Source organism: Sphaerodactylus townsendi, linkage group LG01 (assembly GCF_021028975.2).
Source record: "Sphaerodactylus townsendi isolate TG3544 linkage group LG01, MPM_Stown_v2.3, whole genome shotgun sequence".
NCBI lineage: Eukaryota > Metazoa > Chordata > Lepidosauria > Squamata > Sphaerodactylidae > Sphaerodactylus > Sphaerodactylus townsendi.
The window spans coordinates 137,031,836-137,047,810 of record NC_059425.1 but is presented as its reverse complement, the minus strand read 5'-3'; the positions used below and the strand labels follow the sequence as shown (position 1 = coordinate 137,047,810).

The following is a 15,975-nucleotide window of genomic DNA, read 5'->3' as shown; positions in this document are numbered from 1 at the left end:
AGAGTATAAAAGAAGTAAATAAACCAACCACAGCAAGAAAAGGGTCAAATTCCACTGAGTGGTATTTACAACGCCAGACACCCTACACAACAAACTCCAAGATACCATCAGCTAACTCACAACAAGGCGCTTCAGCTCTGTTAGCAAATGTAGGGAAGCCTGGAGGGCCCCCCCCCCCGCATTCTCACACACATGCACTCACACACCCTCCTCCGGCTGAATCTCGCCCCCAACCAGATCCAGATGCATCTCTGGCGCAAAACTGAAAGGGCTCCTTCCCCACTGTGGTCAGCCTCCCCCCAAGACAGCCCACTTTGTGGGAGACTCCCCCAGGAGACCCCGGCCAGCACCACCCCCCTTTCTCCCCATTGTTCCTGCCTCTGGATCGCCCCCTCACCCCGTAGTGCTGGGCGCTTCCTCTCAGCCCTTGATGGGGGCGGCAGCAGCAGGGCTGGCAAACAAGAACCAGGGTGCTGTGGGAGCCGCTCGAGGAGTCTGGAGCCATTAAAAAAAGTCCTGGGAGGCGGGCGGAGGCGGCAGACACAGGAGGAGAAGGGAGGTGGTGGGAGCAGAGGGGGAGCGGCGGAGAAGGGTCGCCATGGCTAGGGCGAGCTCGCTGGCTCCCACAGGGAAAGTGGAGCCCAGGCAAGAAATGCTTGCGGGCGGGGCAGCGACGCAGGGACAGCCTGCGGCTGGTGAGAGAAGCAGGAAGTGGTCACTGCTGCTGCTCGTTGGCTGTCTCCCTCTTTCGCCCACCCCCAGCCGGCTGCCTGGAGGGGAGGCGGGGAGAGCACTCCCTCGGCTGGAAGCCAAAAGGCGCAGGCCTCCTCTCCGGCATCGTGCAGTCAAACCGAGCCACGCCCCTCCTCCTTCCCGGAAGTGTGCAGGGAATTTTTCCGCCCCCCACGTGACCTTGCAAGCCTGCGCCTGGGACAAGCCGCCCCGGATGTCCCCGTTGGCGCTTCGCCACTGCAAAGCGGACTGGGGGACTGGTGGTTCCGACGCTGCTGTTGGCGAACAGGTGAGAGCGGCCTGTGGCTTTATGCCAGGTACGTCGGTCCTGGCAACCATTTGGACAGGATACCTGCCTCCAAGGAATGGTTATGGCAAACCTCCGAACGCCTTTTGCATTGAAAGCTCCACCAGGGGGCGCCACACATCAGCTGTGACAGGAGGCTCTTTCCATCACTACCAAGCTACTGTAGGGGGATAGAGAGTAATCATAGAGCTCTTGGGGCCAGTAAGAATCTGTTCACTCAGTCCCCCATGAAAGAGTCAGTCACCTCTGACTGCAATCACTGCCCCTTCACCCTCCCATCTCCCACTTATAAACATCTGGCTTCAGTGTCTAAAAGGGTAAATAAGTTGCGGCCTGCCTTAGCTGGTTCTGAGGCACTGGAACCTTGGTGACAATACAACATGTGGATGGCCTATCTCACCCAAAAGTTGAGATGTGTAAATTAATCCATCACATATTCCTGGACTTCTTTGTATATATTAATCCATCACATCTTTGCTCCAGACAGCCATTAGCAAGACTTGCCTTTCTGTAAAATTGTGCCCATCATGGAACAAAATGGCGGGCACAACTTTACAGAAAGTCAAGTCTTTCTAATAGCCATCCGGAACAATATAAATGCTCTTTAACCAAAGTTTGATGTTTGATACTGGTTGAATAATGATTTTGACGAAGCGCTTAAATAAGATTCTTTAACACTGAAAGAGAATCTGTTCTATTTTAAAATGTGAAATATTCTACTCTAGCTTCTGCCGGAGCATGCACGACTGCACTTAGATCTTTCCCTGAGGCAGAGTATTGCTAGTGCAAAAAGATCAGTTCCTCCCTACCCAATTCTAGTTATTTTCCTGTATTCTTTTGCCTGGACATCATTTGATTTCTCTGCCCTCAGGCCCAGTCAACAAATGCAATAAAATGAGATGATGGAAGTGGTAGAACTGACTACAGCATTATAGAGGGATGCAATTTTCAGATGCCGCACTATGTAAAAATCTCTCCACAGATGTATTATCTAGCACAGTCACAAAAGTTTCCAGCACATTCTTCTGTGCTGATTTTCTGCTTGCAGGATGCTTTTATTTTAAATACAGGAGATCATTTAAAAACTGTGATTTCCCTCCTTTTTCAGTGGTTCAGGCCATTCTACCATAGATATCAGCCACCTGATTGTTTTTCTGCAGGACTTACTCTCAGAGTAGTTGGACGTACTGACTCTCCTGGAAAGGATCATATGCCAGAGTACATGACATTTTTTGTCAGAAGTGCTGTACCTGAGATGTTTCATTAACACATAGAAAAGCCAGCACTAAATGTTGCAGTCAAGTGGTGCACTAGTATTTGTGAATTTTTTTAAGCAAACTATATATATAAATATAGATATATGAAGTCTTCATGACAAAGATAACACATGTGCCTGTGGTATGCAGGCGCAAATTGTTGCATTCTGGACTGCCCTGAAAGTCATGTTGGAATATATGTGATCACAACAGTGCTTTTCTTCTTTTGTGGTAATCACTGGTGGAATATTGGGGTTGCACCTATGGCCTGTTTGTTGCATTCTCTGTGTAGACAGTCTACCAGGACAATGCTCACTGTGTGAGAATTTTTAGAAATTGAAATTGTGTCACCATATTGATTTACTAAGATAACTTAAGTTTTGGAATATTTAGTTTTGTATTGGTTTGATGTTATATGTGTTTGTTACCAGATTACTATGTTGGTAACCACCCCGAGTCCAAAAGGGGAGGGGCAATCTAGAAATTTTAATAATATAATAAGCCATTCTGAGAACACTAGGGCGGAACTTGAAACATCTTCAAATCGACAAAATCAACATCTGTCAGATTCAGAAGGCAGCCCTGCTGGGATCCACAAAATACTACACTGATACATTACAACTTCCTAGGCCTCTGAGTAAGGCTCAAATTGCAATGAAATGCCAACAACCAGCTAAAGAACGGGCAGGTGTGATATTAAACAAAATTAAATAATAATAATGTTTTGCCTTGGTCCCATTTTGGAATTAATCTGTCCCGTTTTTATTATCAGTGTAAACAGTCACCCCAGGTATATAAGTTCATGCTCAGAGCAAGGAACATGTGAATAACAGCGGCACCAGGCCCTCAGTTACTTTCATATTTGGCTTGGTGGGATTTTCCATATTCACCACAACATATTCATATATTTCTTAGCATTTATGCCTGGAATTGATTTTCATTTCTCTTTGAACTTCTTAGAATAAAAATTAGTTGAAGATTACAGGCTCTCTTCATTTTTTAAAAAAACCTAAAATCTGAAGGGGCATTTCATTTGGACAAAACTATTCCATTCTTTACACTAAGAGCTTTATCCATATTGTGTATGAGCATGTGTATCTTTCATACAGAATGAAGCACAATGTCAGTGTTATTGATTTTATTTTCTCCTGTCTCCAGATGATTGTGACTTCATATGGGTAACGATGACTAGGCCAGAAAAAGAAAACATCGAGCTTCAGATGTCAGAACTAGAAATGCTTTTTTCCATGTTCCCTAATAAAGGAGAAATTACCTTGCAGGATGATAACACTTTTCTTAAAGTTCAGCAGTACTTGAGCAATGCTAGTGAAGCTCTGCCACATAAGATCGAGTATACAGTTGCTGTTGCCATTGATGAATCAAAGGTGAGGAGGCCGTGTTTTCTGGTTTGTATTGCTCAAGGGGTTTTCTTTTACTTTGATAGCTTTGCCTTATTTACTCCTGAAGAATTTTAGCAACTCTGTAGCTTCATCCTAAACATTCGTGCCAGAATGGCCATCTGCAGGCAGAGATGAACTTGAGCCAGCCGCCTAAATTGCACCCACAATCAGGCCACATTCTGTATTCTTCCAGATGTAGATATTTAAAATGTACTTGTAAGGACACTTTAGGTTTGTGGTTCTCAAACTGTGGGATGGGTGTTACTTGCAGATAGGTCACAAGGCCAGGAGGAACAGCGTGAGCTGGATGAGGAGATTCTGGGAGCATTAATGGCAAATTTCAGGCTTCACAATGTGTGAAGTGGCCATGAAATACAGCTGGTCACTTAACATTGCTATATATTTATAAAGGTGAACTATAAAAATAAAAACTTGTGCAGAGCTAATGAATGGGCGATTCCTACTTTTCATATTCAGAGCAGAACAATATGGAGTAAGAAAGTACAAGAAACAGAGAAAAGCAAAGTTACTAGAACCTTCTGCATGCCAAGACCTGGAACCTTCTGCGTGCCAAGAAGAAGCTAGCACTGGTCAACCGTGCCCCACCCTTTTTGTGTTTTTATGGGTGATGAAACAAAACTCAAACTTATTTGGCTTAGTGGGATGACACTTATTCATAGTGTCAGCTATTGTCAATTATGTTTTGGCTCTCATTAGGTGCCAATATAGGCGCATTTTTGGGTTCGTGTAGTACATTCACCATGTGGCTCCTGTCTAAAGTGACTATGGCCGAATCCCCACCAGGAAATTCAATCTAGATCAAACCAAGTTTGAAAATAAACTGCACCTTTTCGAGGTTTCGACCTCCCCACCACAGCATGTTTCCAGTGAAGACATCTAGGCCTATCTCGGATTCAAGAAATGTAACAATCCCCACTACCACACGATCGGCTTGGCGAGTCTCTTCTGATTGGCTGTCGTGCCAGGTTGGGGCAGGACATTTTTTTGTTCTTCCACAAAAACATGCTGACGTCAGAATGTCAGCATGTCTCCCTGCCCAAGTTTCTGGTTGGTTCTCGTGCTTTCACGAGAACAGCACCGCGCACACTGATTGGTTGTAAGGCATTTGCATCACGCTCCATGGTGGGAAATTTGAACAAAGATTAGACCCCCCAATCCTCCCCTCCAAACTGCATCGAAGATGTGTTTTTTGAAAAAGCAGTACTTTCAAGCAGGTTTGGCAAAGATCCGGGATAAGGGGGAGAATGAGCGCCAGAACCAGGATGAACCCTTGTTCATCAATCAGGCAATGGGGAGTTCTTCCTGAATCCTTGATATTTCACATGACTATCCTGCAATTAATTGACCGTGGGGAATCAGCCTTTTTGACAGCTGTTGACAACTGGGTGAACTGGTCCTAACGCTCATTGATATAAATGCAGGGCTTTCAAGCAGTGTATTTAGGATTGGGTATCAATCATTCCTTTGGTGTTCAATTTTATGAATGTTTCTGAAAACTATTACTAATAAATACTGCACAGCTGCTGGAAATTTTGTGAAGTTTTTATCTTCTGTTTCAGGAGAGAGTAAATTTGCAGGTGATCTTGCCTTATGACTATCCTCATGCAGCACCACAGCTTTTTGCAAGATCAGATGCTCTAGATAGGCAGCAACAATTGCAGCTCAATAAGGATCTAGCTTCTTACATTGCTTCTTTGGAGTTAGGTGAACTCTGCATATGGACAGCTGTGCAGTGGCTGCAAGGAAACAGTTCACCCTACTTAGAAAACAACAAATTGCCCTCTGCAGGAGAATCAGAAGAAAAAGTAGTAAAAACGTTCTTTAATCGAATGTGGATTTACAGCCATCACATATACAGACAAGAATTAAGGAAAAAGATCTTTGACTGTGCAAAGAAATTGAATCTGACCGGTTTCTGTTTAACTGGAAAACCTGGGATCATTTGTGTGGAAGGCATAAAAGGAAACTGTGAAGAATTCTGGCATCTTATTAGATACCCCAACTGGAAACATATTTCCTGCAAGCATGTTGAAAGTGCAGAGGCTCACGGAAATGAAGATCACCTGCGTCGCTTTCATAGCTTTGAAGATTTACAGTTTCAAGCGCATGGTGATTATGGGCTGAGAAATGACTATCACATGGATCTCGGTCAGTTCCGGGAATTCCTGAAGGAGCATCACAGCGAGCATGTATTTCAGATCTTATTCGGAATTGAAGGGAAATCTTACGATAACTAATAAAGTTTGTGCATTTATGTTTGTGTATTTAATTAAGCACATCCAGGAATTTATCACAGTAGTGAATGTTGGATGTGTGACAAAAACCTGGAGCATGCATACATACAAAATAACTGAGTTTGAAGCAAAACTTTTCAAATTGGATTTCGTGGCAAACAAAAGCATAAGGAACTGACTTGTAACGAGCTAGACCACTGGTCTGTCTAATCCAGTATGACTAATCCAGATAAAGAGTGCACCTCAAATCACATCAGCAAATAAAATACTGTAAAGTAAAAACTGAAAGAATGCAAACTGCCCTAAGATTTTCAGAGTATAAAATATAGTGGATCCTCCCTGTATCCTCCCAACTTAACCATTGGAGCCACCAAAGTTGGTGGAAGACTCCTTGGAGGATGGCTGGCTCCACACCAGTGATATTAGAGAGCCAGTGTGATGTTGTGGTTAAGAGCAGGTGCCCTCTAATCTGGAGTACTGGGTTTGATTCCCTGCTGTGTCACTTGAGCTGTGGAGGCTTATCGATTGAACCAGATAACTTGCCAGCTGGGTGACCTTGGGCTAGTCACAGTTCTTCAGAGCTCTCTCAGCCCCACCCACCTCACAGGGTGTTTGTTGGGGGTGGGGGGGTGGGAAGGGAAGGGAAAGGAGATTGTAAGCCCCTTTCGATTCTCCTTACAGGAGAGAAAGGGGGGAGGATACAAATCCAAACTCTTCTTCTTCTCTTTGCCCCAAATTAAACAAAGTCTGTAGGAGATGACCCAAGGCCTATTTAGGATGATAGACTGGAAGCACTGAGATTGGGTGCGTGATTCATTCATGCATCCATTTTCCACCAAAGATGTCTCTCTTCATGGCCTTATAGTATGTGTTTGGCACACAGATGACACTCAGTGGGGTGCTCAGAGTTTATCACAGTGTGGGTGAAGACGTAAGGGTGAAGGCACTCTTTAATTAGGCTCAAGCTACTTAAGACTCCAGTGATCAAAACTTTGGATTTTGCTTAGAAATGGATAAGGAGCATCCCATATGCCACATCTCATGAATTCTGTGCCATTTTCAGCTCCTGAAAGTGTAATCCTAAATAGGTTTACTCAGAAGTAAATTCCATTAAGTTCAGTAGGCATTGTTTCCAAGCGAGTGTGTGACAAGATGGCAGCCTGAAAGTGCAAAACTACATCATAATGACCAGAGCAAGCTAGAACCAACTACAGTAGCATCATCCTTTCTTTTCCCTGTACAATTCCACAAAGGTGTATGTGTGGATAACATGGACGTGCTGGTGGGCGTGCATACCAAGCAGCCTTTATGTCTTGTGCAAAACTATATGTTGTGTAAAGATCAAGACTAGTTATATAAACTCTGTTGGTCACATCAACTAGATCACATCTGCAAAACATGCTGGCCCTTAGATGCATGCAAACATAACAGGATTTAATGATCCTAGAAAAATATACCATTTTGGTCAGTGATGATCAAATTTTCTAGCTGAAAGGAACAGTTTTCCACCTGCTTGCCTGCTGTGGATTTTTAGGGCACTAGCTAAGGTTATGCAAGGCACTCCCCAGACTTCTTGGATGTAATTAATGACCTAATTCCGCCAAATTCTTATTCTAGTAAAATATATATTTTCTAATAGAACAACATTTCCTGTTTTACTCAAAAAACACTGATTTGTGACAAACCTCGGGGGTTTTAAACTAAAATAGAATTGGTTATCAGGATGCATCTACAGCCCTTCCTTACCTTTCTTTTTCCAATATTATCTTGGAAAGAACACACACACTCCTAAATGAAGCAATTTTCTTGGTTACATTCTGCAAAGAACCCAAACTGAAAGCATTCTTCCTGACATCAGAGGACTTCTAATCTGAGATATTTATTCAGCTTTTTAACCCTCCTATTTCTCCATATCCTCCTTTATGAAAATAGTCAAAAGAAATAGCCAAATCACATTTTAAATGATGATGATGTATTGCTTTATCACTTGGATGTAATATTGCTTCGCTTGAAAATGGCAAACATGTAATGAATACCCAAAATGTCACAGAGATATCCAAGTTTATGAAAAGTATAGTACCACCCATGCAGTATTCTTAACCTTTAAAAAGAAATAGCCCCAAACATGCCTTATATTAATTTGATGTTATTGTAGCCTGCTGAATTAGCTTATAGAGAAATAAGCATGAGATTACTTATCTTGCTTCTTTAAAAAAGATAAAAAACAATACATCCTGGGTTTTGACAGAACTGGTCAATTTTAAGAAAGAAATACAATTAGCAGATATGTGAGTGTTTCCAAGATCATTGCAGTGCAGTTTTCTGTTAAAAGGTTATACTCTGTATTTTCATTGCTTCTTTGGGCCAGGAGTAGGAGTCTGTCAGAAAGCTTTCATAATCAGTGGAGTAAACCTGGGAGCGGATGAATGCTTCCTTGTCTTCTGGCTCAGGGTAAAAAGTGGCTGTGTTGTTTCTGTAGGCGTCCTCTACAATCTAAGAGAACACAGACAAGCCCCTCATTGTTAGAATTCTGCATCAGTCTGAAGGATGGTGTGGCATATAATGATGAAAGTCCAAAATTTAATATCAGCTACCAGATCAGAATCCAGTAGCACCTTAGACCAACAAAATTTTCAGCGTGTGACCTTTCAAGAGTCAAAACTCCCTTCATCAGATATAGGGCACTGTATTTCACAAAGGGAACTTTGACTCTCTAAAGCTCATACCCCAAAAATCCTGTAGGTCTCTAAGGGGCTACTGGATTCAGATTTAGCTGTTCTACTGCATACTGACACAGCTACTGTCTGGAGCCATCAGCCACCAGAGACACATTGAATCTATGATCTGGGCACAAAAATATTTTTTTAAAGTAGTGAATTTTCTGAAAGAAATCTTCATGTACATGTTAAAATTAACTGCCACTAACTACCAGGCTCAATTTAAGGTATTAGTTACCACATACAGGCTATTTATGCATGCACTACTTGTCCCACAGTTGATACTCCAACTTTGCTTCACATTAGGGGTTTCCTGTGATTTCTGTTTACACAGGTTACCCTCCTGCAACATGTCCCTAGCCAAGCCCATCCGCCATTTTGCCCGCCCATCCTTGTTTGCATGGAACCTCCATTTGACGAGGTGGCCTTTTGCCTTTTTGTTGTTGTTGCCATCTTTGGCCTAGCATCACTTCACTAGACACGTCTTGGCAATTTCACTGGGTTCACTGCTCTAGTGGTAGACCCGCAAATTTAAAATTAAAAAGCTCTTCTGATCATTCTGAAAGAGTGGCCTGAAGAGTGAGGAGGAATTACTGTGGTGCAGGTGGGAAAAGGCAGGGAGGGGCAAGAATCCCAAGGAAAGCTAAACATTCTGTCATCTTAGTTTTCCCTACGAAAGGAGAGAAAAAGTGGGGCAAATGCCAAAGAGGGGGAAATGTGTACATAACTAAGAATCAAACCCAAAGAGAATGTATGCTCAAAGCGTAGAGGCCGCACGTGCAAAAATGGCCTCAAAGCCCTTCATGACCCTTGTATCAGTGAGACTGCAATCCCCATGCTCCGCCAATGACAGATTTGCTCATGGGGGAGGCGGTGGTGGAGAAGCAGCCCCAGGCTGGCTACGTGCTCTCAGAGGCCAGGGAACATCAGCCTGCTTACCCGCCCACCTCCCTCTTTTCTCCCCACTACACCCATGCACAATTCTCTTTTGCGTGCCATGCATCTAGCCCAGCTTGGACCTAGCTAGTTCACTCCCAGAGCTTAGTCATCACCCCACTGCCAACTGAGTCATCAAGGGGGCCACTGCTGGTGATGGAGCAATGCACGACCGGGTGGGAAGGAAGGACAGCAGGAAAAACTGCTTACTTTTTCACCCACAGTATTGGAAACCCTGGGCTCTTATTTATACAGAGAGAGCCCTGTGTGTTTAGACTCTGTAAAGTCTAAACCCTGTAAAGTCTAAACCGTCTGTATTGGAACCCACAGTATTGGACAGTAACCCACAGTATTGGAAACCCTGGGCTCTTATTTATACAGAGAGAGCCCTGTGTGTTTAGACTCTGTAAAGTCTAAACTCTGTAAAGTCTAAACCCTCTGTAAAGTCTAACCCTTCCATACCTGGTGGGGCAGAACTTGTTATCAGAACTCCCCGCTATGCTCCTTCCATGTACTTTGAATGTGTGAAGATCTTTTTTTGTTTTTCCTACAAGTTTGATTTCTGGGAACCATTTTCTTTTCATCTTCTAAGAGCCTGTCAGTTCACACTTTTATCTTTGAGCAGGCCAGGGATACAAAGAGTGAATAAGACTAACCCACTTGCTCTTTTGGAGAACATTTTCAGAACTATAAAAAAAAGGAGGAGGAGGAGGAGGAAGAGGAAGAAGAAGCAGCAGAAAAAAATTGGATTTATTCCCTTTCTTTCCTGTTAGGAGACTCAAGGTGGCTTACAAACTCCTTTCCCCCCTTCTCTCCACAACAGACACCTTGTGAGGTAGGTGGGGTTGAGAGAGTTCCAAAGAACTGTGACTGGCGCAAGGTCACCCAGCAGGAAGGTAGGAGTGAGTAAACAAATGTGGTTCACCAGATAAGACTCCACCTGCTCTTAACCACTACACCATGCTGGCTCTCATAGGCTCCATCTTTGCCTGAAATTCTAATTAGGTTTGTCTTGGGGAAAGACCTTTTTCAAAAGGGAAAACTCTTTTGCCAGTTCGAAATACTGTTAAGAATGGAGACAAAATCAAACAAATTTTATGAAAGCAGCCAGCAGGTGGCAAAACACAACCGGCAAACTGACAGTGGTCTTGTCACCACACAGCATATTATGTTGCTATAGTTGGAGCATGTTTGTATATTTAGAAGTACACAAGATTAGAGATCAAAGCAATCTCCAGAAAGTTGCTAATATGTACCAGTAAAACAGACTAAGCCTTGTCTTAATCAGGAATTGCACAATGAACTTACTTTTACAGCAATTTTCAGAGATACATCATGAATCGTAGTTAAAGGTGGGTACAAACGCCCTTCTTCTAAATGTTGCTTTGAAACCTGCTGAGCTATAACCTAGGAAGAAAATGCACAACATTTAGTTTGAGTCCTTCATGTTATAGAATACTATGTTTATAAAATGGCTTCTGAAGATTAATAGTGGATTTGTGTGACCATTGCTCTATGACAAGCTGGCCATTTGCTCTCAGAACTCCTAAATCAACCTCTACATTTGTCAAGTTGTCCTCCAATGACAGAATGGAACATAGGGTAAACCAAGCAGACACTATGGGTTGGATCTCAAGACCTCTTCTGCAAACAGACCACCACCACTTCTTGTACAAGTGGAGTGGGATCAATGTTCACTGATTCGCCCTTTCCAATGCAGATGTCAAGTCATGCCTCACACTGTTCCTGACGGACTTTTGACCCACCTTGAAGCAACTTTTTGAATACTACTATAGGAAGGCATGGAACTAGGGACATCTGATTGGTTGTTCTTACAATGACTAAACTGTATATTTAACTGCAGAGGTGACAACTAGAAATGCCTTTAGTGATAAACGCATCCCATTCTCTGTTGTTGCAATCTGTCCACTCCCCTATGCCCACAGGTTCTCCCAGCTCCTGTTGTTACTTCTTTACTTCCCTAAATCCAGCTGAATAAGATTTGGGAGGGGGGAAATCTCATTTTTCTAGATAGGGACAACTGCCTCTCTGGGTTGCACACATAGTTTTCCGCAGGTTGGATGTTAAGTCTCCTCTTCCTCCTCCTCACAAATAAACCACACGAATGCCCGCCCAAGGGTCTAAACAGTTTGTGCTGGCCCATTTTCTGTTCCTCGCTCTTTCAGATGGTCCACCAAATTATTCAAAATCCATGTTCCAGGAGGCACAGTGGGCTTCAGCCAGAAGGACAAATTGGATAGATTCAGTGTCTCACATTTATAATCATGTCCCCAGTTATGAGTTTCTGATTCTATAGACAGGCATACCAAGTACATTATGTTGTCCAGAATACTAGTTTTATCCTGTAACTGATCTGTGAGGTAGTTTAGGCTGAGTGTATATGACTGGCAAGGTCACCTAGCAAGCGTCCACAACAGAGTGAAGATTTAAACACGGGTCTTCCAGACCTTGATCCAATACTGTAACTACTACTCCACACTGGCTTTCATTGATATACTGGTAAAATCACTCACAGACGAAACCAGTTTTTGCTGACTTCTCAAGCGTGGCATCCGGAAAGGTTCACCGTCCAACAGATGGTCCACTTTTCATTTAAGAAGTTTTTCGAACATTTATGAGCTATATATAAACCACTTCACCAAAACAAAACCAACCAGTTCTAGAATATTTTTTTAAAGCATCTGTTTTAAAATAGACAGCAGCTTAGGACAGTGAATGAAGAATGTCATAGCCAACTTAAATTACAGGGCAAAAATTTAGCAAGGAGGATAAAATTAACCGATGGTTTAGTGCCAGTTTTGGTTTAGCGCCCGTTTTGGATGGCTAAGGACAGCAAGAAAGTCTAGGCACATTGGAAGGCTGGGATGCTCCCCTCAGGAAGGCAAATTGCAAACACCCGTTTAATAAAACTGGTGGTAGAATTTCAACTGATAAAGGACAGAGGTAATTGTTTTTTTGAAGAAACAGAACTTCTCTAGATGCAGTTCAGTGTGCTTAATGATTTCAAATTTTGGCTGTGTTGGAACATTAGCTTCTTTGTGAATCAATGTTATATGGGCTTCTTGCCACAAGGGCAATACTTTCTATTTACTTATTTCATTCATGACTTTTTGTACTGGTAATATTACCCGAAGGGCTCTGGGCAATGTACAGTATTGTTTAAAACACTTTAAAAAACTTCAATAAATAAAATAAATTTAAAATAATAATCTATACAAATTACTAAAAAAATAGTAGCATACAGATGGCAACTATAGAAAAGACATCGTCATATAAACTCCATATAAAATTGTGTTGTACTGGTAATATTAAGTTCTCTTCCAAGCACTTGTAATACACTGTCATAAGTCCACTGGGCCTGGTGCGTTGTCTTTTTCCAGTTTCTTTACAGCTTGCAATATTTCTGGAATCTTTAGTGGTTTAAGTCAATATATCTTTAGGTTCCAATGTGAACTTCTCAGTATTCTTTCCAATTATATACTTATCCATTCCAACTTCTGTTGTAAGACTTTTTCTATATAATTCCAAAAAAAAGAGAGAGGAAACTGTTCCTGTATTTCCTTTTCTACATGCTTAGTTCAATCTCTCTTCTTCTGCAATGATTCTTCTTTCATTTCTTTCCTTAAATGATATGCCAGGTATCTTCCAGGTTTATTTCCATGTTCAAAATGCTTCCACTACAGAAATTTTAGTTCCATCTGTATTTCTTCAAGTTCAAGCATATCTAATTGGCTCCTTTATTGCCTAGTCTCAATTAGAGTTGCTTTATCAAGGCAGTTGTCCTAAAATCTTCTGAAATTCCTCTAAATTGTAGATTGTCAGTTCTGTATTTCACTTCTAAGATTTCAGTTCTTTATTCCACATTTTGCATCCACAAATGTGCTTCTCTGCCTTTCTTCAATTTTCATGATTTCTTGTATATGTTCTTACACACTTTTAATATCAGATAATCCTGTTGAAATCTCCTGCCTCACACTTTGCACTTCCTTTTAAAATCTTCTCTCGTGTATTCTGCTTGACTAATTTTTGTGTGTGCATTCTCTTCATCTTGTCTGATTATTTCTTGAGTTTTCTCTTCTGATTGCTTAATTTGATTTGTCTATATTTGCTGTATCAACATTTCTGAAAATTTATCCATCTCCTGATGAGCATATTGTTCCTCATCTTCCCTTATCTGCTTAGTGTTGTTGTGGGCCAGTTGCCATTATCTTTTTAATTTTTCTTCTTCTTTTCTCAATTATTTTATTCCATCTTTCCCTTTACTATCACATTAACTAGGTACTCAACGCTATCCAGAAAAATCTTATGCTATCATTTTCTCCACCTATTCCAAATATACTACAGTGATTTCAATTAATCAATTGACTCAGACATTACAGTCCATTAACTACTTCATACATCAGATAGTTCAGACATTTCAGTCAATACAGATAAACCACCAATTAATGAACTGTGAACTCTCTTAGTTTTCTGATGTAAATATCATTCATGTCTCGGGCAGCCCAATTGAGATGAAGGGCTGAATCCCTCTCTGGATGCAACGCAAGCTTCCGCCAGCAGAAATGCCCTCCCTGGGGCACTTACCCCAGCATAGGGGCAAATCTGCCAGTGCCTGGCCAGTGTGGGGCCACGGCACCCAGCACTCTGTCAGAGTTTCTCTGACAACCCCAGTTGCAATGGTGTGGCAGGGGCATTCAAGGGCATTTCTGGGAGTGGAGTCAATCTTAGTCAGCTTCCACTGATAAATTTAGCTCCCTTATGCCGGCGAAGCAGGATTCAGACATATGCCACAATTTTTGCAGCGTATCTCCACTTCCCCCTATGGGGGTTGTGAAAGTAAGGGGTTATTTTTTCTACTTTTTGGGCTTCTCGCACCATGAGAAAGTCCTTTGGACCAGGCAGAAAGGCACCATCCCCACCCATGTGTCTGGATTGGACTGTTAGTCTTCTCAGTTACGAAAATTTAAAATTATATAGAACAAAATTAAATCCACGAAATCTTAATCTTGTTATAAGGTCACAATTTATACAGAACAATTATATAATCAGAGATGATTAAGTAATTTGGAAACTACACAAAAAAGAATCAGCCCACCAGTAATGTTTCCTATAGAGGCTTATTATGATAAGAATTTGAGGGAAAACAATGATTTTATAACATATGGAGATATGACAAATACTGAAGGAGAAATTAAGTCTGGACAAAAAAATAGAAGGTTATATCAAAAAAATACAATGGCTATTATATTTTAAACTAGTTTCAAGATTAAGAAAGGAAATTAATACAGCAAGAAGTGTAATAAGAGAGCTGCCAGACTCGAAAAAGGCAATCGTGCAGCAAAAAGAACATTTATTAGGATACATTTATAAATTTTTACTTCAAATTGACACAAAAACAGAACAAGTAAAAACATGCATAGTTAAATGCATGCAAAATTTAGAGAAAGAAATATATTTTCAACAATGGGAAGTGGGTGAAAGGTTTTAAATTTACAGCCAGTCAAAGATTAAGAGAAAATTGTTACAAGATATTTTATTGGTGGGACATCATTCCAAAAAATATGGAGATGATGGACAAGAATTACAAAGGAAAATGTTGAAAATGTAAAGAAGTGGATGGTTTTTTATACCATATGTGATAGATTTGCAGTAAAGTAAAAAAACAACAGATCTACAGATTCCCCATGTGTGACACTATCAGAAGAAAAAGCTCCTTCTAATACTACTACTGAGCATATATCAATTTGTTTTATATATACCTTCTGTAGTAGGTGATGCATTAGAATATTATTCTCTTTCTGTGGTGTGCTTAAGAAAAGCAAATCAGTAGTTCTGTATAGACCCCTTTCAAAAAGGTCAATATGGTTTGCTATGTTCACATCGTAGGAGCAAACTGCCCTTGTTAAAAGCCTACACTTTCATATTCAGCAAGAAACAGAATTACTAAGATTAGACTTTTGATGGCACTTAGGCTATTTACAAACACTGTTCTTCAATGTTACCACCAACCTTTCTCCTCCCTGGCTGGTGGATCCTTCCTCTACTTATCCATGTGCTACCATACCATGCCTATTTGTCCCAGCTGTACCCAATTCCCTCTTTGTCCTTGCCAATGTCTTGCTCTTTCCCTTCATCTGGCTCTTACTCTTCCTCCCCCTCCACCATTGGCTTTCCCCAACAATCACTCCTCCCTGCCTTGCCTCCTCTTGAGCTCAAGCCATTTCCCAGTCCCTGACTTCCTGCTGTAGGCTACTCCTGGGTAGCCTCCAGTCCCAGCTCCCTCGGAGACAGGAGTTGCCACTCCCTGTGGTTGACAGGCCCTTGGTCCTGCTGCCTTCTCCTCCCCTGCCC

General features: G+C 41.7%; 2 protein-coding genes across 4 annotated transcripts in view; one reads left to right on the top strand and one right to left on the bottom strand.

Annotated features, from left to right (window-relative positions):
• Nucleotides 1–758: 758 nt before the first annotated feature.
• RWDD2A (RWD domain containing 2A) lies at nucleotides 759–5,970 on the top strand. 2 transcript variants are annotated; one of them, XM_048495268.1, is made up of 3 exons: nucleotides 986–1,021; nucleotides 3,454–3,680; nucleotides 5,276–5,970. In XM_048495268.1, the coding sequence occupies exons 2-3, from the start codon at nucleotides 3,480–3,482 to the stop codon at nucleotides 5,951–5,953; spliced, it is 879 nt and encodes a 292-aa protein (XP_048351225.1). In that variant the 5' UTR covers nucleotides 986–1,021; nucleotides 3,454–3,479; the 3' UTR covers nucleotides 5,954–5,970. The 2 variants fall into 2 exon arrangements, with proteins under 2 accessions (XP_048351233.1, XP_048351225.1); XM_048495276.1 differs by lacking the exon at nucleotides 3,454–3,680 and having other exon boundaries at nucleotides 759–1,021.
• Nucleotides 5,971–7,809: 1,839 nt separating this feature from the next.
• The window catches only part of ME1 (malic enzyme 1), a 140,700-nt gene continuing 132,534 nt past the window's right edge, over nucleotides 7,810–15,975 (bottom strand). For both annotated transcript variants that reach the window (XM_048495245.1, XM_048495255.1), the window contains 2 exons: nucleotides 10,912–11,010; nucleotides 7,810–8,443 (listed from right to left, as the gene is read on the bottom strand). In XM_048495245.1, coding sequence (XP_048351202.1) covers nucleotides 8,276–8,443; nucleotides 10,912–11,010 — 267 coding nt within the window. In that variant the 3' untranslated portion in view covers nucleotides 7,810–8,275. The remainder of the gene's footprint in view (nucleotides 8,444–10,911; nucleotides 11,011–15,975) is intronic.